Below are 23,571 nucleotides of genomic sequence, written 5' to 3' on the forward strand. Positions count from 1 at the left end.
AAGAGTTTGATTCACACAAGTAATTCCGAATCCGTTTCCGATTCCTCATTGTCCTCATTACATATTTTCAAATTACAAATTACATTACAAGCAAAAGCCGACTGCTCAGAGCTCTATCATCTATCATCTGACCCCCAATGCGAGTGAGTGTTTCAAAAGTGGTTCCGTGTTTAATTTATAATGTAAAACTAATTATATTCATTTATATTTATATATATATACCTTCTTTTATGCAAATGTGTTTTGTTGTGTTGTGTGTGTGCTGGGGGAGTTGGGAGGTAAGGAAACTGACAACTTAAAATTACATTTGTTGCTGCATTCGCTGTCTGACTCGTCAGCTAAATTACAAAAACCTCTCCACATAAAACAAACTAAAAGCACTCGCATCGTATGTAACTCTTCTGCTCAGCTGGTAATCATAATCTCAACGCTCCTGCTCCTGATCCTGCAATTGCAATGACTATTCCACTTATCCTCCTATTTGTTTTTATGTTAAGATGAACGTAGGTAGGTATCGCCGACTGTTTCTGTTTATGGTTTTTAATTTTACAACATACTCGTCTCGTTTCTGTTGCTCGCATGCAATGCTTCATCATTTTATTTCGCTCTGGTTCTCATTTTACTTGTTTTATCGTTTTTTACTTGCAATTTGTGTGTGTTCAACTTGTTGGTTTGTTTTTATTTATTGGACTTAGCTTAGGCTTAGTAGCTACAAGTACGCTTAAAATTTTAGTTTTCCTTTTTGTATATATATTATAGAATTTTCATTTTTGCTTCGCTTTTTTGATGCGTTGCTACTGCCGCCTTTCTGGTTTCTTTTTTTTTTTACTGCCGATTCTGCTGCTGCTTGTTGGGTTTTCTGGTGTTGTTTGCATGATTTCGAACATTTTGTTTGTTGTAGTTAATTGTTGTTTTGTTTTTGATGTAATAAAAACTATACGAGCTTATTACAAAATGAAAAAACTGCTTGGTTTTGTGGATTTAATAAATAACTTCGTAGACAGTAGCCTTCTTATCGCCCGAGCCCGTCACAATGTATTTGTCGTCAGTTGATATGTCGCAGCTAAGTACGGATGATGTTTCCTTCGACTGAAATGGAAGGGTATTAGAAATCGAATCACCCTATAGTAGGGTACAAAACTCACCTGGAATATGCTGGCACCGTAGGGTGTTCGCCATGCGTTAAGCAGGTTGTCTTTGCCGGTGGAAACGAACCATTTGCCGCAGGCGGCAAAGCGCAGCGACAGAACGCAGCTCTCGTGCAGATGCAGTTGATACTTGTCCGGTTTCGATGCGTGCAGCACCTCTACATGCGAGTTCTCCATTCCCACAGCCAGCCAGTCACCTAAGGGATACCAGAAACAGTGGTTAAATCACTCCAGAAACCAAGATCTGAGGTTACCCACCTGTGGGACAGTAGCCGAGCGAGAAGATTTGAGAGCTAAAGTCGTGCTGCTGCAGCTGGCGACCCTCGCGCAGATCCCAGGAGCGCACCGTGTTGTCCAGGCCGCCCGTCCACAGTCGGGAGCCATCCGGACTGATGTCGATGCACGAGGCGCCGTCCGTGTGGCCCTGGAACTGGCGCACCAGGATCTCGTTGTGCAGGTCCCACACGGCGATGTTGCCGTCGCTGCAGCACGAGAAGCACACCTTCGAGTCGGGACTGATGGCCAGGGCGTAGCAGGCGGGCGCCGCCGATGTCAGCTCGGCCTTGATGCGGGGCGTCGGGCTGGCCAGGTCCCAGATGGACAGGTTGGACGCCTCACCGCCCACGATCAGCGTACGGCCGTCGGGCAGCAGCTTCACCGAGCGGATGTAGTTGTCGCGCTGCAGGCAATCCAGCTGGCTGACGGGATTCTTATTGCCCGGCTGCGAGATGTCCCACACCTTGACACAGCCCTTGCCGCCCGTGTACACGTACTTAGTGGGATTGGAGATGGTTACCGCGCAGACGACCTCTCCGTGCGACAGCGTGTTGATCTGACGGGCGTGCCGGGGAATGCCAACGCCCACCAGCGCGTCCGGCGGGAAGGGCACCGGCTGTAGGCTACCCTCGCCGTTCATATGGAAAGAGTAAGCACTGTAAATGATATGAGAAGTGTTAGTTTACTATACAGTATGGTAAGTTATAATAACTTACGGCTTTCCACCCGTCAGGGCCGAGGGATGTGGAATGCCATTGGTTCGCACATGCGCGTGCGGATCGTACGGCATTGGTGGCGGTCGTCCATAGGCTGGATCCGACGGTGGACGCTGGTAGGGATCGGCCGGCCGTTGATACGGTGCACCTGGATAGCCGGCTGGCGGTGGTCCCTGCGGCATCATTTGTTTAGGATTAACACCTGGCGCCGGAGCAGCGGCGTTCGGTGTCGGTGTGCGTGCCTTGGCGCCCGGTGTTCCCGGCTTTTCCATCTGCAAAAAGATGATATTTAATTAGTTGCTATACTTTATGGGTTCATTGAATTAATCTCACATCTTTTGTCTTGAGGCTGGGTGTGGAACGTGACGAACTGGAGCCGGAGCGAGAGGGCGGACGTTCCTGCTTGATGCCACTACTGCTGGGCTTCTCCAGGCGCTCGCCATTCAGGCTTTCCCGATCGCGCATCTCCATGGACACGTGCTCGCCGTTTGGGCGCGGTGAGTGGGATTCCTGCAAGGCACACGTGGGTATTTAGTAATATTTTCAAGGCGGGCAATCGTAATAGCAAAGGTGTGGTTTGGTTTTATCTCTTCTTTTTTTTTTTGGGAATTTTTGGGATGGTTGCATTGAATCTGGGCCGACACTCAACTCACCATTTCATTTGCAACATCTACGACTAAATCTTGATCGCTTTTCTCGCCTTCATCCTCCTGGAAATAATTTTGAAAAAATACAAAAACAATATAAATCAAAATTCATACAAAAACCCACAGGCAACAACAGCAATAACAACAACCACAATAGCAATAGTTAGTAACTAATAATTAACAATAAGGCCCTGTTCTGGTTTTCACATATTTTGTTTAGTCATAAAATAAAAAAGGAAACACCTTGCTCTGATTTCCTATTCCAAAAATAAATTATTTTGATTTTCAGCTGTTATTTAGACGGGGTATTTAACACAAGTTAATAAAAATGTGTCAAATAATTAAGACTACGGTGGTATAAGTAAATTTTCTAACTTAATACATTTCAACAAATGGAAAATGTAATATATATTATATTCATTTACTTTACTTTATAACACAAGTATTTTTTTAACAGAAGTTTCTAGGCAACTTTAAAGTAAAGTAATACTGATTATATGGTGTTCAAAAAATGTGGTTAGTCTTAAACTAATTTCAAGGCCATAAGGTGTATTTCTTATTTCTAGAAAACCCTTAAATCCGAACCAGGCCAATTAGAAGAAAGTGAAAACCGGAACAGGCACTCTAAAATCGTGACGTTTGATTTCAGACATGGTTTTTTTCAGTCTTGTCTCTTATAAATTAGCAATATAGTTTTTGTTTAGCATGATTTGGGAGAGTGTTAGCAGAGTAATACAACAACAATGGATAGACTACGAGATTTTGGTTTTTTGGTGAGTTGAGAGACAGCAACAGCTCAGATGAGATGACAGTTATCGGTTATACTCGATGATGGATGATAGATACTACGAATACCAGTACTGGTAGCAGGGCATAATGCTAACACCGAAAAAAGCTCGATACTCACTTGCAGTTTCTCATCTTTTCGACGCTTCGAGTCGTTCTCGATGTCCAGCGGCGAGCGTGTGCGATACTTCTCACGATCAGCCGGCGAAACCGAATTGCGCTGCAAGATCAGCATTAAAATGAGCTCGAAATATGCAGAAAATGTGCAGATCTAGGGGATCCAGGGTTCTGGGGTTCTTTATGCACTCACCAATCGCTCCTCGGCGGCCGCTGGCCCCTCCAGACCCGTGGGCTTAATGTCCGGCCTGTGGTGTTCGGGCGGTTTGTTCAGCAGACCCTGCGGTCCGTGTGGCAGGCCCATGGTGGCGCCCAGGGCGCCAAATGGATTCAGTGCACCCATCGGCTGTGGCGGTCCGCCCGGCACCTGCTGGGCGTGGATCTGTTGCTGCAATGGAACCATGAGATCGTATGAAATCGGGCGTGGGCGTTGCTGGCTTTCAGAATGAACATCGTGCTTGGTGAGAAGAAATGAAAGCATTGGAATGTGTGTGGATGTGTGTAAACACAACGACAACATTAACACTAAGTGGTATATGCCATATTAAAGTAATATTATTGCGATTACGGTTTTCCAATATTAATTCTTTTTCTGCTATAAATCTTTTTATCTAGCGTTTGCTAATTATTAATTCCGGTTTTGCCTTTGAATTTATTTTTAATCAAGTAAATTAATACAAAAATGCAAATTTCATTACCCCTACAGATGAAAAAATTATATTTGACTTGTTTGGGAATTAAATATAAGGGTAAAGTGATCTTTTAATTTTATATCAATATTTTAGACATTAAATTTGAGAAATGGAGATTTTTAAACTATATTTTTAACTTTTAAAAATGTTGTCATAAGTCAGCATTGAAGAAAATGAATTAACTGCGGATCCAAAGGATATTATCGAAAATGAATGACAACTATTTCCAAACTAAGAAGGTTGTCTTTCTAGCAAAGACCTTTTGAGGTTAATAAGAACATCAACAACAATTTGGCGGCGTTTGAAGCGTTATTGAAACAATATATATAATAGATATGGACAATCAAATCAGAGGGAGTGAGGCACTGTAGCTGTAGTTGTAGTTGTGGCAGTGGCACATTCGGCGGATGCAGCGGCAGACGGCAACAGTAAACAAACAATAAGAAAATGAACTTGCAACGAAACAAACTTACTAAAAGTTGCTGTATTCCATGTTGCTGCTGATGCTGCACAACGTTGTTTGGATTGGATTGGTCGGAATGCGAAATCATAACAAATTAGGAAGTAGAAAAACAAACTCAAATCAAATGTGGCCCAAAGAAGGAAGTTAAACTGAACTGAAACGATATTCCCGCTCAAACACGGTTGTCACTTTGTGGGTAAAGTACTTAAGGCAACTTTTTAACAATCTATAGTATCTTAATCTCTTCTGATACCATCCAAAGTGGCAACCGCATTCCCAATCCACCCTGCTCCCTGCTCGACTCTAGCTGAGAATGGTTCAACCGTTGTGCTGCTGCCGCGGGATCCTTCTTCGTCCGTCCTCGATCCACTTACCCCAATGATCAGGTTGAGCTCCTGCATGGTCACCTGCTTCGCCCGCTCCACCGCCTGCAGCACTTGCTGCTGGTGGTCGGCCTGAAGGAATGGAAGTAGCTGGTTGATCAGTGTGTTCAGCCGCTTGGCGATCTCCGTCTGCTTGTGCATCTCCACGTTAAGGCCATAGGACATCTCGTAGTACTGTGGGGAGTGGGGGATAACAAAAGACAGGGCATTAGCTAAGGGATCTCTCGATAATTTGAGAATCATGACGACGACGACGACGACGACTTACCATAACATAATGGCGCTGCATCTCCGTCTTCTCGTTCGACAGCTTCTCGCACTCCAATTTGATGCTGGAATTCACAGGAAAAGTGATCAACGGGCAAATTAGTTGGGCGACGGAAGCGAACTGAATTTGAGAACTCTCGAGCTCAACGCAAGGAAGCGGCGATTGTGGAGCATGGAGTGGCGGCCGAGGCGGCGGCGCAGGTTAATCCTATCCTATATGACAAGCGGCGCATATGGCGCGCCAAACCGGTTTGGCTCAGCTCAGCTCGGCTTTTTGTTTTACTTTTCGCAAAACGCAGACGCAGCATCCACACTCACACAATCGCACGGTCCCATACGATGGCGGTACAGCGAAGGCTTTAAATGTGATCTCTTTGGGGCATGTTATTGTGGAGGGTTCTAATAGGTTTCGTTTAACCTCAACTGGGGCTGATTAGGCCTTATTTCTACGGTGGAATAGTTCTTAAGTAAGTGATAATCACTTGATTGGCAATTGAACTTGGTTTGTCTGTAGGGGATTCGGGGATTGCAAATAAATAAATGATTAAATATTTTAAAGAACCATTAATCATATAATCTGAATTGGAAGGAAATACATGTTTTGCGATATCATGATTTCAAAAGATTATATCTACAATGCTTAAATGGGGAAACACGCTCTTGAATAACTGAACTCTTGTAGAACAGTATTATTAATTTAAAAACTCAATGAGATTGTAAGTTGGATAACTATTTGTAACTCAGGTTATACAACTGCAGTGATTTTTAGATTCAACCAGATAATTAATAATCTTGGTAAATACTATTTTGAATACGATACGATATTTAATTATTGTGATTTTTGATTAACCTGTTCTAAAGACCTTATTTAATTTTATAATCTTATGAAAAATATCTGTGATTTTGAGAGTAAAACAGATCATTAATCTCCGAATATGGTTAGATAATTGGGGTTTCCTACTCGGTGTTCCCTTTCAAAGTACCAGAATCAGCCTTCACTGTAGGTTCCACTGGACCTGGTTACTTGCCTGTGGTACTGAGCCTGCAGGAAGTTGAACTCCTCCTTGATGCGCTCCAGTGTGTCGGCGATGGTGAACTTGATTGGACCCTGAGGTGGTGGTCCCTGTGCAGGTGGACATCGATATGGTGGGTGGATCACATGGCGTGGGAGGGAGAGGGAGAACAGAAACACAAACACAATTAGCACGGATTTGGGGGTCAGGGGTGGGGGTTTAACTTACCCCGGCGGCGGGGTGGCGCACCGGTGAGGGATACATGTTGTTGTTAGGCTGGTATGTTGCCGGCTAGAGCGGTAGCGATAGTTCCGAGGTGGACACCGATTTGCCGGGGCGGAAGTCCTGCTGCTCCTCCTTCTTCTCTCCTTCCTTCCGGTTGTCCCTGAGCACGGCACTGCACTCCACTCCTGGAAAATCCCCGTTGAGACCCAGAGCTCTTGCTACCCAGCGTTTTATGGTACTTCTTGTTTTCTCCTCGCTTTTCTTTCTTTCTTTTTTTTTTCTTCTTGTATATTTCCGACGATGGCAGTTTGTCCGTTTTATTATTTTGTGTGTTTCTACCGCTGAGCAGACGGAACCGGCACTTAGTGGCACTCCATTTCCGGGCTACTTCGCATTCTGCATATCCTGCGAATGGAATTTTACAACAACATCATCATACATTCGCTTAGTTATGCTTTTTCCATATATATTTTTGCACCATTTTTTTCGATACGTTCGCACGCACGTACATGCACGCACACAGGCACGCGGAGCCAGCGAGACACACGCACACTGGCGCAGGAAACGGGAGCGAGGGTACGAGTGTGAGTGTTTACCGCCGAAAAATCAAGCGCACAGTTGCATGTGGCCCCCGAAATTGTTACGCAAAATCACGGTTCGATTTTCGGCCAGCTCTGTGGGCCCTATTCCGATTGTTCAGTTGGACGGGATCGGGTTTAATCCAGCGAAAGTATAGCACTTTTTCTGCCCAAAGACAGCACACTTTGCACAAACAACATGCGAACATATACAGACAGACTGCAATTAAACAGGGTTGCCATGCTGTTGGAGAGACAAACGGCAGTGAGGCACTCTTTACTATTTCCGTCCCGGTTTAATGTTTGTTATATTTGCGGTTTCTTTGGTTTATTTTCACTTAAGAAGTTCCTTTTTAATTTTATAACATTTCACAGGCAATGTGTTTTCTTTTATGTGACTTTGCGCGACAGGCGGCAACTCTGCTCGGCGATACGGGCACATACATAGAAACCAGCGAGTGGCCAAATCACACACACACACACGCACACTCGCGGGCAGCGCAAAAGAAAAATTATACTGTGTGTCCTATACAAAAAATAAACAAAAGCAATTAAAAAAGCGAGATAATGGCAGTACCAGTTTTATGCCCCGGATTAGCACGTTTTATCGCAGGCTATTCCTATGTCCCGCACTCGAATCGCCAACTTGGTTGCGCGAATTTCACCGTTTTCGCCACCGCAAAAGTGGGTAAATTATTTTTTGTAACTTTTCGCCCGTATAAAATTGCCTGTTTTCTGCCGACCGAAGTGTGTCTGAGCATTCGTGTATGTGTTGGGCAGCTTTGGCGGCGGCGCTCTCTCGCTCTCGCACACACACACGCACGAACGCACTCTCTCTCTCTCTCGCTCTCTGCGGCTCTACTACACGCGCACTCGCTGTACAAACGCGGCTTGTAAATGGCGTTCTCGCCTCAATTTTATTTTTGCAACTCCTTCTGCACGCCGCTTTTCACCTCGGTGGCACTGCGAATCCTCGCCGTTGGGGGCAGCTGGCAATTGGGGGCCTTTGGGGCATCGGCACTGCCCGTTTCTATTTATAATTTCCTGTTTTTTTTGTCCGCGACGGGCCGCGTCGGTACATGTATGTTATCGGTTATTGCTATCGGGTTTTAGGCAATTTTGCCCAGCACTTTGGGATTTTGTGTGACCAGGTGCGGATTTAGTGCTGGTAAACGTATCAATATATCGATATTTTTTGAATTAAAAAAATATTTATAGCGTTATACAAGTTAGTAACTTAAGTGTCAGCAAAATAAAAAGAAAAAAGTACTGAAGAAATTAGACAAATAGAGGAATGTTTGGAAAAACAATACCCACATCGATGCATAATTTTCAACATCGATAAGCGGTATGTTATCGGCCTTAAACAAAATACTATATATACAAATATACCGCTTTCTCTCAAGAAATAAAAACATGGTATTTGGAAATATACCGAAAGTTCAGTATGTTGGCGCGCGAATCAAAACCACTCAAATGTTAGATTTATTAGATCAACTCAACGATCTGATTTGTGACCAAAAATGAAAATGAGTTAACAGAGAATGGGCGGAAAATTGATGGGAAAATAATATGAAATAAATTATAGCTTCATTTTTATCATTATCATTATCATTTTTTGTATTTTTCAGAATTTCGAATTAAATGTAATAATTCTAACTGCAATTTCGAATTAAATGTAATAATTATAACTGCAAGGGTATACAAACTACGGCTTGCCGAAGCTAACTTCCTTTCTTGTTTTATGATAAATAGTAGCAGTTTTAAATAGATAAAAGAGATTGTGAGTTATAACATATAAAAGAATCTTAAAAAAATATTTTATAATTTTAACCAAGTCAGCTTGATTTGAAAATAAATTGTACTGCGTCGCGCTGATTAACCTGATGACCTATTTACTGCCCAATCTTCTACCATTTATGTATGTACATATACTTTTTGAGCACTTGGCTACAATGTTTTTTTGATGCTGATTAAAAATACGTATTGTTTACAGGGTCACATAGAGTCTACTTTTATTTCATAAAAATAAAAACGTTAACGGTTTTGCTTTTAATAATATATAAAATTTTATGAAAAGGGATTGCATTTTGACGTTGCGCATTGAACGACGGGTTTCTCAATTGTCATGTCTAGTTTCGAAAGGTTGAGATCCTGTGGTTTCGTGGTGGGTTGAGCTAACCGATTGGGTTGTGCCAACGGATTGGGTTGATCCAAAGGATTGGGTTGATAAAAAGGATGTCGTTGAGCCCACGGATCGGGTTGGTCCAACCAATTGGGTTGGTCCAACCGAGTGGGTTGAGCCAACAGATATCCCAGGGACAGCAGGAATGAGATCCAACAGGTCACAAAAATTGAAGTGTTCATTTCGGACGACGAAATTATTACGACTGAAGTAAATCTAGAAAAATACGAATTTTCTTATCATCACCACATAAGGTATATATTACTTTTGTTTACATTTTAAGTATTTGGCGACGTTTGCTTGATGCTGACAAAGAATACGTCTAGTTTAAAGGGTCAAATGCACAAAGAGTCCACTTTTTCTGCATAAAAATAAAACAAAAAATAAAAATAAAACCAGCTTAAGGCGTTGGTTTTTATTTAATATTTAGTTCTGTTGCTTACTCGTCTATCGCCAGAAGGGGTTATTACATCCTCAGTGTACCCTGGGCCGAAAGATGTTCCAGGAATAGCAGGAATACTATCCTACAGCTCACAAAAAATAATACGTCCACTTCGACTGACGAAATAGTTCCGACTGAATTAAATCTAGAAAAATATGAATCTCCTTATCAACACCATTATATAAGGTAAGTACAGAGCGTTTATTATTATGTATATTTCCGTTCTCTTTTATAAATAAAACAAGAAAGAAAGTTAGCTTCGGCAAGCCGAAGCTTATATACCCTTGCAGCTATAATTATTAAATTTAAAAACACAAAAAATTATATTCCCAATAGTATAAGATAATATGTCAAAAAACACCGAAGCTATAATTTGTTCCATATTATTTTCCTACCAATTTTCCGATCGTTCCTATGGCAGCTATATGATATAGTCGTCCGATTTTGATAAAATTAAATTCGAAATTCAGAACTAAAATGTTATTTCCAAGCGTTGGAGGTTATATGTTGAAAAACACTGAAGCTATAATTTGTTTCATATTATTTTTCCAAAAATTTTCCGATCGTTCCTATGGCAGCTATATGATATAGTCGTCCGATTTCGATAAAATTTAATTCAAAATTCAAAACTAATTAAAAAATGTTATTTCCAAGCTTAGGGGGTTATATGCTAAAAAACACCAAAGATATAATTTTTTTAAATTTTTTTGTCCGATTATTCCTATGGGAGCTATAAGATATAGTTGTCCGATCCGGCTGGTTCCGACTTATATACTACCTGCAAAAGATATAAGGCTTTTGGGAAAGTTTCAGCCCGATAGCTTTAAAACTGAGAAACTAGTTTGCGTAGAAACGGACGGACAGACGGACATGGCTAGATCGACTCGTCTAGTCATGCTGATCAAGAATATATATACTTTATGGGGTCGGAAACGTCTCCTTCACTGCGTTGCAAACTTCTGACTGAAATCAATATACCCTCTGCAAGGGTATAAAAATTGTTAAATAAATATGAATTTCCATTTACTCTCCGACTAAAATATGAAAATTCGTGGAAAAACAATAAACGCTGTTTTTATTAATATCATTATTAAATGAGATTTTAAGTACGGAAGTTCTATTTTGAGAACAGAAAAACAATCGATCGTTGTGCGCGTGTTTTGTGTATCTATAGGTATATGAACAAGGCATATACAAGTAATAATGAATAAAGCAGATGTCCTTCCAGATAACACAAAAAGTCAAGTAGTTAAATTGCGTTAATTGATAATTCCCTTATGGTACTATCGTAAGGGATTCCAATTGGCAGTGAACTTGCTGAATGAAATGCTGAAAGTAATCCCCAACCCAAACAACCCAATAAAGTAAACTGTTTATATTTTCTTTTTAAATTGGTTTATATTTGTTTTAATTGTTTTGCTAATTGTTTTTCATTTTGCTATTTTGTTGCCATCACAGTTGGGCTATCACAGATGCGTTGTTGGTTGGTTCTCCCTATCACCATCGCCTTCCTCTACCACTTCCAGTAAACCCCCTTTGTGTTTACCAGGGGCGCCACAGGGGCTGTTCTTGCAGGGGCTGTGGCGAGGGGGCGGGGCTGTCGCAGTCGCTGTGATATCCCGAGGAGGCGGGGCTAAGGGGAGCCTTGTCCATTGAGGAGCAGTCCATGGCGCTCTGTTGGGACTCGGTCTGGGCCTCGTGGAACTGCTGTAGGTTCTTGTAGATGCGTCCCAGGTGAGTCATCACCGACTTGCCCAGGTCGACGCTCATGCCAGGTGTGGAGGCCATGACACGTGACACCTCGTTGACGGCGTTCATGTAGCCGTTCTTGAAGCTGTCCAGGGGGAGGGAGGTCCTCTCCTCCTGCACCACCTTCTTGTGCGACTTTTGCTGCCGCATGAAGATCACCGCCGACTCGAGCATCTCGGCCTTGTCCATCCGCAGGATGCCATCGTCGCCGCGCAGATCGGCGACAAGTGTTTTCAGGTTGTCCAGGCACTTGTTCATGCGGGCCCTTCGCTGGCGTTCCAGCAGGGGCTTCTTCACCTTCTGGTACAGCTGGGTCTTGCTGGTGTATTCCATTTCTGATATTGTTTAATGTTACGTAATGTTTTCGAAAGAAATTTTTAGAAATTTTCTCTTTCGGCTTGGTTGTTGCCTGCTCGATGGCGGAATCGTGAGTGATATTCTGCTCTGCGGAGGACTGCCCTTTTATACCAGCTCCCTGGGCCCTCGAAATCCACCCTCTGATACGCACCTTTTCTTCCCTCTCTTTCGTTCGCCCGAGTACGGCCCTCTCGTGCCGTCTCTTTCCGAAGGAACAGCTGCATTTTTCGGAGGACGGAGGACAATCCTTGTGGCTCGTGGCGTGGGAACCGAGCTGAAAGTAAGTTTCTCACACAATTTTTTCTCGTTTGTTTTCCCTTTTGGCCACATGCTTCGCTCCGCTTCGTCTCTTTTTTTCGAGTTTAAGGATCAGGGCACAAATTTTTGCAGCTGTCGCTGTTTTTGGCTGTTCGCATTGCTTTCTGGGCCGGTGTTATTATCCTTAATGCATACTTCACTGCCTCATCCTGTCGTGTCTGGAATGGGAAAGTACGTATATGGGTAAATGGGATCGGAATCGGGATCGGAGGCGACTGGGGAGTGGGGGATCTGGTTGTGCGTGGGCTGCCCAGGCATTGTTATCCTGCCGTGCCATCTACTCGCTTATTGTTTCATCAATGCCTGGCCTGCAGACGATGATGATGGCATAAGACCCCGACTCCTGCGCCCAGGAGATCTCCGCTTTTCGTTCCCACACTGCCCCGTCGACGAGTGTTTATTGGACACAATTAGTGGATGTGGCATATTGGCTTCGTGCCGGGTCGTTCGATTGCTGGTTGTTGCCTTTGGGTTGCCTCGCTTTCGATCTCGGCGTTTTGGGTGGTTGGCAGGGGGACGACGTGGGTCAAACGGGCGCAGAAAGTGTGCCCCGCGTGCCACACTCGTGGATGAGGTTGGTGAGGTGGCTCTTGTGCCGGAATGCCTACCTATGGCATGTATCTGACTCCCTGCAACCCCCCTAATTGACATTTAATAGGTGATCAATTGGTGTTCACACTTCTTTAAGTACTTTGGGTATTATGTTTTAAAAAGCATATTAAAAGGGTTCTGTGACCTACCTTACCCAAGTGCCCCAAATAAGTAGATGGTAATATATTTCTGAATATTTAAATTGAAACCCTAATCAAGAGTCTTAGGATATGAAAAAGGTTTTCGGTCTTTTAAAGTCGGTTAATTATGGGATGGTTAGATTCTCAACCTTTTTTTAATTTGTCTATAATAGGTGGCTTTATTTGATTATAACAATAAAGTATAAGCTTAGTCTTTTAGTGGAATTTTCAATTCGTTATAAACACCAAAAATATTTAATTGGTGGCCAACTTAATTTCATTGATTATTTCTAATGGGTAACCGATATAAGCACTTCCTGAAGTTCCTCAAGAGTCAGAGGTTAACAAGATGTAAATTGTAATGGAAGGTTCACTAGGACAATTAGATGACCTTTTACAACGATACCTACCTAGAGGACCTATGTCCCTCCCTTGCAACCCCCTGAAAGATGATAATTCTTCAATGATTAATTAAGCAGGGGATATTGAGAGACCATATTATTGACAACTAATAGGTGGTAAAGTAACATTTCATTCCTTATTGTAATAGGTAGGGATGTTCACACATCGTCCATTATATTGTGAGTCAGAGGCTAATAGGATGTAAAATGGACTTCGGTTCGAGTGTCTACCTCCCTATCCACCCCGCAATACATGATAATATTTGGCTGATTAACACAAAAGAAAATACTTGGAGGGGATCTCAGAACTTATTTAGGTAAAGGTTATAAGGATGAGTTGCTTGGACGTGTGATGAAATGCAGCCTTTCTTCGACTGCCTTATTGACCTTTCATATGAGGAGGTAAAAGGGAATAATCATAATGATATCTGCTGCTTAGTTTTGGGTACGTAACTCAACAAATCCGAGATTGTTTTGTTTCTTAATTTTGTGAAGATGTCATATTAAAAGGTTTTACCTAAAAAAGAGTTAAAAGATAAAAATACATGACATCAGGCAACGTTCATAATTGTAAGAGGTTAGTGGTTTTTTTAAACAATAAATGCATGCTTTAAAACTAAGTGATCATCAGTGTATCATGTATCGCTTATTATATTTTACTTGTTATAGGAACATATTATTAATTTAGCTCGTTTAAAATAATGATGGCTTTTGAGATAATGAACATAATTTATATGAAGTTCATTACCTTATACAAGTAGGCATTAAATTATCTAGAGCACACCATGCATATGTTTTATTGGATGTAAAAAAGTAAGTTGTAAATATTTAGTATATTTATTAAATTAAAGTTTTTTTGTTTATACAGCAATGTGTTTTAATCAGAATAAAGATTTTCCTTCAATTTAAGGTTTAAGATGTTATAGAGGAACTTAATTGGTCATTAGCCTGGAGGTATTTGAACTTCCTATTGGATAACTAAGTGACCCAAAACTCGTCCAGGATCAAGATATCCTATTGGAGAAAGTGCTGTAAAATCAGAGTCCCCAAATAAGAAGTTTGATACATTTCGTTTCATATTATGTTTGTATTTAATTTGTTTTCATATCTTTTTCTCTTTTTTGTATTCTTGAGATCTCTTAGTTGGTAAACATTTGTGTACAAGTATTGTAAAAAACAGACTTCTGCTCGATTGAGTTAAGACAAAAGTTAATAAAGCGTGCCCTATCACAGACTTAACTTAGAAACCTAAAACTTGGTAACGTAACAAATAAATGAGGATCATTGTAAAGCATTTTCTAAAGCTGGCAGTTCCAATTGCGTGATTGCCCGTCGTGGGGATTTCAGTCCTTCGAAGTGGATCTGGATCCATGTCCAGATTTACCAGGGGCGCCACACCTGTCCGGGGCTGCTGATCTGGAGCAGGGATTCGTTGTCGCTGGCATAGCCACTGGAGACGGGGCTGATGGAGGAGTAGGACGAGCTGGCACTGGAGCAGGAGCTGGAGTTGGAGCTGCTGGATCCACCGCAGATGATGCTCAGGGGAGTGTTGACGGCCTGCGCTTGCTCCATGGGCTGTTCCAGTTGGTTGAGACGCATGCCCAGGTGGGTCATCAGGGTGGTGCCGAAGGCCACATCCACTCGGGGAAGGGAGGCCAGGGCGCGGGACACCTCGTTGGCTGCCCGGATGTATCCGGCACGGAAACTCTGCTCGGGATTGGCCGGGGCCTGCTTCTTGGACTCCTTCAGCTTGCGGAGATGCTGCACTGTGACCTCCAGGATATCGGCCTTCTCGAACTTGGCATCCCCCGTCTGGGAAACGCACTCGGCCATCAGATCCTTAAGCTCGTCCAGGCACTTGTTGATCCTGGCACGACGCTTCCGCTCCAGCAAAGGCTTCATCACCTTGCGGTACTGATAGGTCTTGGACATCTCGTATTTGGTGGCCATTGTGTTGGAATTTCTGTTGTCAGTTAAATGAAGAACTTGAAGAATGTCTGGCTGAAGAACCTCTTCGATCTTTTGGAGGAATGTATCCTGAGATGTTGACTGCACGACGATTGCGTTGGAAATGTTGCCTTCGTCTCCGGTTACCGCCGCTTTTATAGCTGCACGTGCCGCTTGGGAGAGCGTCTCGTGCTCAGCGCACGCTGCTTGGAGAAAGAGCGAGGCGAGAGTAGCGAAGCCCCTGGAGAACCACCACCTGCGGAGCAAATTACTCTCACTCAGTCACTGGGACACGATCCTCTCGCCTGCGTTTTCGGTGGTGGGTTTTTCTCCACAAACAAGTTTGGTCTACAGCCAGGGTCGAAATAATATGATCCCTAGAATTAGAACTCCTCGAATTCTTAGTTCCTATATAAGAATATTTATTCTAGATTTTACCAACCAACATAAAAGGGTCAAAAAGTTAGAGTTCCAATATTACGATGTCCTAACTATATGGTGCATATAATGTTAAAATTAATTATGTATTTAAAGTTTCTTATATAAAATATTGAATACTTACATTTAATATTATTCAATAATTAAGAATGAATAGGTTCTTAGGTTCCTAACTATGTTTCTCTACGATCTCTCACATGTATCAAAAATAATTCAAATGAAATACAATCTTTATCTGAAACCTTCAAAATTTAGAAGCACTTGAAGAACATTCTATATCCTATTATGGTGACCCCAATTGTTTCTATAAGTGAGTCTCGGCAGGGGATGAAGATGCGATGGTGCAGTGGTGGTGGTGCGACGGTGGTTGCACATGCTGCTTCTCTGTTTTCCTTTCCACTGACATTCGAATCGTGGGAAACACTTTGCCCTCAAGTTTCCCACAAGATTTTTCTCGCTCGTTGGTGTTATAAGTTATAATCGGAGGTAGTCCGTGTGCGAGTCCCGAGTCCGAGCACCGAGTTTCGAGCCCTTATGCACATGGCACAGTGGGTCAAACCGAGCAAACACATGCGGGAATTTCACATTTTCCCTGCTTTCTTCAATGACGATTTCCAGGCTTTTCCAACTAGGTGAAAATTAAGGTATACGGATTTTACGCATCCTGTTATCTACTTGCTAGGGATAGTTTTCGAAATACTCGTAGGGATCGTGGGAATGTGATTTTTGAGATGTGGATAGTGGGGTTTTCCAAACCGAAGATGTGTGCAATTTTAGGAGTTTTGTGTAAGGTATTTCTTGCAGGTCTCGAACTTTGTACCTTACGGATTTTTCGTGGCCTGTTATTAACTTGCTACGGTAATTTTCGGACTCTTGTCAAGAAACCGTGGGAATGTGAGTTCTGGAGTGTGATTTTGGGGGTTTTCCAAACCCAAGATGTGTGCAATTTTAGGATTTTTGTAAAAGGTATCCTTGCAGGTTTTAAAGTGCTGATTTTCGGATGTCTGTTTCTACTTGCTACGGTTTATTTCTGCGTGGGAAAGGTAAAACTATTTCTAAGTGTTTTTGTGTAGGGACTTTTGTGGAAGGTGTTCCGTGCAGGTTTGGTACCTTATATTTTACGGATATTTGTGGCCTGTTTTCTACTTGCTACGGATAATTTAAACTGCGACTGTCTGTGGGAACTTGGATCTTGGAAAAACGTAAGGTAGATGCGATGTTGTCAGAATCACTGTTTCAGGGATATTTTGTTAACAGATGTGTGAGATATAGAAATTTTTTGTGAAAGGTGTTGTAGGCAGGTTTACTCTAAGGCATACCATATGCTGGTATTTCCAAACATGATATATTTTTGAATGGATGGTGTGAAAATGGATTTTATTGTCATGGAGTTGTATGGAGTTCATTTTAAAAGTCCAATCAATAAAAGAAAATTAATTAAATTAGTGATATATCTAATTTTTTAGAATTTCGGTTTAAAGAAGCAGCTAAAATCAACCCTCCGAGATTTTCAACCAATTCCCAGACCCATTTGAACCACTGTAAATCTGACCGAGCTGCGAGTGCGAGTCACGGGTAGTACTGAAAAAACTACCACCTGCCCTTTATTTTATTTAATTTTTTCTTGTCCATCGTGGGCCCTATATCTGCCCTCTCCCTCGCACCCGCTGTTGTCAATTATGAATGCTGAATTGTAGCTTCTGTTGAACACTTGGGCCCTCGGTTCCTGGGCTCCTCGGCTCGGGATCGCTAAGTGGCATACACATATACGCGTATGGACCCAGTTCCCATATCCCATATCCCATATCCCATGTCCCAGAGACTGAAAAAAGGGATGGTTGTGTTCGATGGATCGACGAGGGACATGCAAACTAAATGACTGTACGGCAAATTGACACACACTAAAGATTAAATGTATCGCATTCGTTAACTATATAAACAATATACGTGGCCGGTTTGGAGAACTCTGAAATGCTGTAGATGTGGCAGGAAGTGTGTGTGCGCTGCGTGCTGAGAGTGTGCTGAACAACAGGCCGTTACAATTTTCTGTGGCGACTCGGACTGTGAGAAAATTTTTCGAGCTGCACATGGCCAGCTCAGGGGTCTTGTTGTTTTTTCCTCTTTTTATTAAATAGGGGCAACCATTTGGGCACGCAACGGGGTTGGCTTATTGTCAATGCATCGCTATAATCGCTGGTGTTGCTGCTGGGTTGTTGCTGTTGCTGCCGTGCCGTGGATGTTGCTGCTGTGCTGCTGTTGTTGCTGTTGTTGCTGCCGTGTAATTGAATATGTGTGCGCATGCTTGGCACGCCAAACGCGCGACAGAAGCGAGCAGCTCTGAAAAACAAAAGCTAAAGGGCCCCCAACAGAAGCTTGCTGCGCGCCACGCATGCGCAATAAAATCGAATGAAATGCAAAAAATTAAAAAAAAAAAGAGTTGGATTTTTTGCAAGCTTGAGAATCGGCGACAGGAAATTATCATTTTGTGCGGAATGACAGGGCGGTGATTATCATTTGCTGCGATTAGCTTGATGCCCGGATATGCGGGAATATTGTCCGCTTGAGGGGCTTAGCTTTGATTTACATTTGGTTTCGTAAGATTTTTAATAGGGAAATTACAAAATAAATGGTTTTTTTACTGATTTAAATTTTTTAAATGCCAATTAGTGGCTTTAATCAAGTTATTACTAACGTTTAATAACCTGTGGAAATATATAACAAACTTCAATCAATGTTAAAGAGTCAACAATAGATCTAATTAATGTTTGTTCAATGTGTGATTGGGATACACTTTTTAAGCCGCCTAAAAGATTTGTCGAGGGCATCCGCTATTTGATTTTCTCTTTAATCAAAATCCAATTGGATTGATTTTGATTTTTCCATTTCCCAATTATCCACATAAAAAGACAGCGATAATGTCAATTGATTTTCTCTTTGTATTTAAATTTCCTAAAAGATAATAACATTTATAATACACTAACTAGCTTGAGTTTATATCACATATCTATTTAATATTTATCATTATAATATCTCAAGGGTGTCCAACTGGAAAGATCCTTTGGACTAGGACTACTTGGATACTTGTTGCTCCATTCCATTGACAGCTCCATTCATTCATTGATAATTGAATGATGATATGCTTTGTGTTATTCATTCATCCAATCAGTCGCTTTGGTCTCATCTAACTACCGGTTTTTGCTTGATGTTGCTGCTGTTATTTCGAGATTGTTGTGGTGGTTTCTTGAGATGTTGCTACTGCTGACATTGCTGCAATTGTTATAGTTTATGTGGCTGCCACTGTTTTGGCTCTTGATGTTCTCGCTTTTTTGTTGACAAGTTATTGTAGATTTTGTTGGCCAAGTGGCTTTTGCGGTTGCTTCAGGGATTTTTATGGTTGCTACTGGGTTTTTAGCTTTTTGAGGTGTCGCTGCAGGTTGACATTGCCATAATAATTGCAGTTTGTTTGAGATGTTGCTTCTATATTCCTTGTTGTTCTGGATTTTTGGATTTCGGAGATGTTGCAATAATAATTGCAGTTTGTTGCTCCTGTTGCAACCAATGTTGCTGCTGCTGCTGCTTCTGTGTTTACTATAATTGCAGTTGTTTACTCGCCGGCAATTGTTATAGCCGATAATTTGGTTCTCAGCAATCATTCTTCTTAGATTGCTGGTGCTGCTCCTCCATCGCCTGCTACTGCGAGTGCCAATAGAAGCTCCCTGCCGCCGTCTCCAGGCAGATGACCAGGTGCTCCTCCATTCCCCCCTGGGTCTCCCGCAACATCCTCTCGTTTGCCTGGTTCTGGGCAATCTCCTCCAAACTATCATACCGCTGACTGTCGGTATTCGAGTTGTTTTTGCCAAAACGCTGCAGCATTTTGGCGAATAAGTTCTTAACTTTCGACATGATTTTTGAGTGATTTCGAGTTCTTAACGCGTTGGTCTTCAAATTGCAACTGTTGAGGCCTGATGGCAAGTGTCGCGCTTTTATAGGCAGGCGGTGGGCAACCACCACCCAAAAGTCCCACCACCCAAAACAACAAGTGCCACATGTGCCTGCCACATGTGCAAACTCCGCGCAGGAGCAGCAGCTACAGCAGCCACAATATCATATCATCCCGGGTTCCAGATTGCCAGAGTATCAACCCAACGTTCGCCTGCCACGCTTTCAGCGCAAGGAACCCAGCAGCAAGCTCAACACGTGCAGGATAATCTCGTTTTTACCCCCGACTCCTGTCGTCCCTTCTTTAATTTTTTTTATTTCTCGAACCATCCTCATTTTTTTTCCGTTTCAATACAGAATAAATATTGAGAGCGTTGAGCAGTTGTGGTTCCCATGGATAAGGTTCGACAGCAAAGGGCCTTCCTTCCCCTATCCTGGGCATATATCTCGATTTTCTGAGGCTAGGGGAAAAAGTATCCCACGGTTCGAGTGGCAGCTGTTTGCAATTTAGGCCACAGCCCCGCTCATTTCGTTGCCTTGATATTGGTGGTGGTGGTGGTTGTTCCTCGTTGTTTATGGTTGTTGGCTATGGTGTTGCTGTTGCTGTTGCCCCTTTTGACACATATTGCACTTGCTGCTGATGTTGTTGCTGCTCCTGAGTTGCTCCTGAGTTGCTTCAACTTTGCTTAATTGCTTCGCCCGCCGTTGGGTCACGCGTTTGCTTTTGCTTTCCACCTGATTGATGTTTGCTTTTGGGATTGGAAAGCTTGGAGGTTGGCTGAACGCGTGGCGGAGGACAAGTGCTGCTCTGCTCCTCTGATTGGGAGCGTGGGTCAGTCACGTGTTTGGAACACCGCTGGATCAAGGAATCCTCGCCAGTGCAAGGTGCTTGCGTTTGCGGTGGCCTTTTTGATAGTGTTTTAATTGAACTTGTATGGGCTCATAATTTGGAGTGTTTGTTGTCTGTGGGCCAAGGATTGGGAGGTGGGTTTTCGCAAGAGGGTTGGTTGTTCCTCGACACGAGCTCTGAATAAAGTGGGTTTGGGGTAGATTGCTGGCGGGAGTCAATTGTGTTTGAATGTTAAATGGTTCAGCTGATTAAATGGATTGAGTTTCCTTGGAGAGATGGGTGAAAGGGTTAAATTGCAGTTAAAAAACTCTTTAAAAAAAAATATTCTTATTTTTAAATAGATAAAAGGTCTTAAAATTATTTACCAAACTTAAATATTTACAAAATAAAATTAATCACTTCACACTTTAGTTGAAAGTCCAAATCAATTGTGAATTTTCGATGATAAGTTTATTACATTTAATAAATACAATGACTGTTTTTGAATTTTGAATCCTTAAAAAATAATGAAGAAACATAGGCGATTTCTAGTAATGTTAAATATCTGTTTTTTCTGTTTTCAAAATCAATGAAATTATAATACCTGTTAATAAAGTGATTAAATTTAATCCATTTAAATATATTTAATGAAATTGTTTTGACAATGCCGTTAGAATTTTAATTTTTGTTAATTATGTATTCACTATCTTCGAAGTAAGAAAGCAATTGTCTCTGTAATTTTGAAACTCACAGAAATGTTGAGAAAACATAGACAATCCCAAAATAAGTGAAAGCCCCGAAGATGTTCATGCCCACTCTCATTAACTGCTCGGGTATTTTTCCCATGATGTATTTAAGGCCAGAACAATCGCATTAACACCAGGAAGTGGTCATTCTTCTCGAAGCTAACTCAGAGCTATTCCGAGTTATTCTAAGCATCCCACGGATTGCGGACTGTCAACACTGAGCTAATGCCAGCTCGCAACAATTGTCCACTTATCGTGCGGCTAATTTATGGCCGGGCAAACATTTGCCGGCGACATTTACCTGACAAACGAACTGGTGGTCCGGCATAAATCCCTCAAAGGATTGTAAGTCAGCCGAGATGGGATCATTGAAATCCAGCCAGTGGCTGTCAGTTGGCTACTGGGGACTGGGATTCTCACTCACCTTGGAGACATTAATGATTTGATTGCCCATTGACAAGCTGGAGCTGCCCCTCTCCGCTTTTTTGGACTTCAATCAATGACAGACGGCTCGTTAAACTTCTTCTGCGGGTGCGTTCGTTCAATTAGCCCATGTCGTAAAGTACAAATAACTATTGCGTACAAGTTCCGAGGAACTCTGGGCCCGGCCATAATCATTAAGCCTGGTCGACTGAACCGACTGGTAGCCGACGGGCAATTTAAATTAAACAATCGTCAATGACGGCGACAAGAGTGAAAAACTAAAGTAAAGCAGTAGTCAGTAATCAGTCGGTTTGTCAGCCGGCCTCTCAGTCAGTTCGTCAGTCTGGCAGTCAGTCAATCCGTCAGTCAGTCCATCAGTCAGTCACACGACGATTGCTACTTGGGCCTGATAATAAGCGTCGCGCCGGCGCAATAAATGTGTGCCGACAGATAAATGTGTGCCCTCATCTGGTTGTTGCTTCTGTGTATCTGTATCTGTATCTGTATCTGTGTCCGTATTTCTTTCCGTGTATCCGTGCCTGTAATCGTAACCATATAAGCGTCTTAAATGGCAGGTGTGCACATCGCGTGGGAAACACACGACGCGTCTCGAGCGGTTCTCACGATATGAAAATCGAGCAAAACAAACCGAAAGACCCCGAAAGACCTCTCAAGAACTCGGCAACAACAACGGTGACTGCCACTTTCTCGGGATCCGAAATTCGAATTGGATCTGGAATAGGGATTGGGGTTACCATTAAGGGCTGTTGTTGTTGGGAGTGCGTAAGGGGATCGACCTAACATTGGGTCAGGATTTATGGGATAGCGGAGTGGTACGGGGGTCCCTAAAACCATGACTAGAAAACGGATTTAAGTGCTTGTTTGTAATAAATTGGATATTACAATTACTTGCATAAGCAGAGAAAAAGCCTTTAAAATTTGGAAGATTTATGGATTACTTACAAGGTGACTGATTTATTGCTCTTTTTTAAAGCATACTTATTTTTTTTACTTTTGAATAATGCAATTAAGTTGTATTATATATGATTACATATATATTTTAATATAAACGTCATTAGAAGATCATTTAAATTAATCATAAAAAAAGATTGGCATGATATTTATTATAAGGTACTTATTATCATATTTAGGAGTCCAGAATTCGACTTCTTCAAAAACCCATACTTATTTATGTAACTGCCAATAATCTCCTGAAGGCTCTAAGCGATCCTCCTCCTTTCCTCTCAACGATCCAAAGATCAGTAAGCCACAACAAGACAATTACAATTTTACCGAGTTTGATTTTCATTTGCTGGCCCAAACCGAATCAGTTTGTCGCAGACAATTGGTATACCAATTCCGTGCACCACGTTCCCATGTCTTGGCCAACATTTTACGGTTTAATTGCAGTTACAAAGCGTCGCCAGGACGAAGGACCCCCACTCCTGGATGGCTAGACAATTGAAGGGAATAAAACACACAAAGGGCGCCAAGGAAAGCAGCCGAGGAAACTCATTCTTTGCACAACAACGATTTCGAATTCGGTTTCCTTTCCCACGCACGCACAGCCGAGCAATAAGATTTCCAGATCTCCACGGTTCGGGGTTCGCAGGTAGCAGGTCCTCCAGCAAGGACCTTCTCCTGATTCTCATCTCGGCTATAAAAGCCGGTGCAGTCGTTGAATCCAGCATCATTCGAGCAGTATCCTGCAAGCAGTACAGATCAGCTCTCTCATTTACACAAAACTACATCCAT

At 42.3% G+C, this 23,571-nt stretch overlaps 4 protein-coding genes and 1 long non-coding RNA gene across 9 annotated transcripts; all 5 read right to left on the reverse strand.

Annotated features, from left to right (window-relative positions):
* Positions 1–565: 565 nt before the first annotated feature.
* LOC119546860 (protein groucho) lies at positions 566–8,418 on the reverse strand. Of its 5 annotated transcripts, none has more exons than XM_037853465.1 (14): positions 8,265–8,418; positions 6,737–7,138; positions 6,524–6,618; positions 5,497–5,560; positions 5,220–5,402; positions 4,856–4,888; positions 3,884–4,078; positions 3,695–3,793; positions 2,794–2,850; positions 2,474–2,650; positions 2,141–2,412; positions 1,407–2,080; positions 1,146–1,345; positions 566–1,089 (listed from the first exon to the last, which is right to left on the reverse strand). In XM_037853465.1, the coding sequence occupies exons 2-14, from the start codon at positions 6,770–6,772 to the stop codon at positions 982–984; spliced, it is 2,193 nt and encodes a 730-aa protein (XP_037709393.1). In that variant the 5' UTR covers positions 6,773–7,138; positions 8,265–8,418; the 3' UTR covers positions 566–981. The 5 variants fall into 5 exon arrangements, with proteins under 5 accessions (XP_037709393.1, XP_037709402.1, XP_037709409.1 ...); XM_037853474.1 differs by lacking the exon at positions 8,265–8,418 and adding an exon at positions 7,889–8,204; XM_037853481.1 differs by lacking the exon at positions 8,265–8,418 and adding an exon at positions 7,330–7,846.
* An 882-nt stretch (positions 8,419–9,300) lies between these two features.
* LOC119558821 lies at positions 9,301–10,068 on the reverse strand. Its single transcript, XR_005220452.1, has 3 exons — positions 9,940–10,068; positions 9,772–9,857; positions 9,301–9,712 (listed from the first exon to the last, which is right to left on the reverse strand). It is a non-coding gene; the product is annotated as an uncharacterized LOC119558821 (long non-coding RNA).
* A 1,412-nt stretch (positions 10,069–11,480) lies between these two features.
* On the reverse strand, positions 11,481–12,020 carry LOC119562942 (enhancer of split m8 protein). The gene has a single exon (XM_037876098.1). The coding sequence runs from the start codon at positions 12,018–12,020 to the stop codon at positions 11,481–11,483; it is 540 nt and encodes a 179-aa protein (XP_037732026.1).
* A 2,726-nt stretch (positions 12,021–14,746) lies between these two features.
* On the reverse strand, positions 14,747–15,552 carry LOC119557668 (enhancer of split m7 protein). The gene has a single exon (XM_037870535.1). The coding sequence runs from the start codon at positions 15,442–15,444 to the stop codon at positions 14,875–14,877; it is 570 nt and encodes a 189-aa protein (XP_037726463.1). The 5' UTR covers positions 15,445–15,552; the 3' UTR covers positions 14,747–14,874.
* Positions 15,553–19,569: 4,017 nt separating this feature from the next.
* Positions 19,570–19,782, reverse strand: LOC119545667 (enhancer of split m6 protein). Its single transcript, XM_037851394.1, has one exon. It carries the CDS (start codon positions 19,780–19,782, stop codon positions 19,570–19,572), a length of 213 nt encoding a protein of 70 aa, XP_037707322.1.
* Positions 19,783–23,571: the final 3,789 nt, after the last annotated feature.

The sequence above is a fragment of the Drosophila subpulchrella genome, chromosome 3R, assembly GCF_014743375.2.
Source record: "Drosophila subpulchrella strain 33 F10 #4 breed RU33 chromosome 3R, RU_Dsub_v1.1 Primary Assembly, whole genome shotgun sequence".
Lineage (NCBI taxonomy): Eukaryota > Metazoa > Arthropoda > Insecta > Diptera > Drosophilidae > Drosophila > Drosophila subpulchrella.

Bases quoted from the DNA above. Each gene is read 5' to 3' on its own strand.
- LOC119546860 (XM_037853465.1), bottom strand. From the start codon at position 6,772: ATGTATCCCTCACCGGTGCGCCACCCCGCCGCCGGG. The intron at 2,851-3,694 runs GTGAGTATCGAG...AATTATTTCCAG, and splicing joins GAAAAGATGAGAAACTGCAA to GAGGATGAAGGCGAGAAAAG. The intron at 2,413-2,473 runs GTGAGATTAATT...ATCTTTTTGCAG, and splicing joins CCAGCCTCAAGACAAAAGAT to ATGGAAAAGCCGGGAACACC.
- LOC119562942 (XM_037876098.1), bottom strand. From the start codon at position 12,020: ATGGAATACACCAGCAAGACCCAGCTGTACCAGAAGGTGAAGAAGCCC.
- LOC119557668 (XM_037870535.1), bottom strand. From the start codon at position 15,444: ATGGCCACCAAATACGAGATGTCCAAGACCTATCAGTACCGCAAGGTG.
- LOC119545667 (XM_037851394.1), bottom strand. From the start codon at position 19,782: ATGTCGAAAGTTAAGAACTTATTCGCCAAAATGCTGCAGCGTTTTGGC.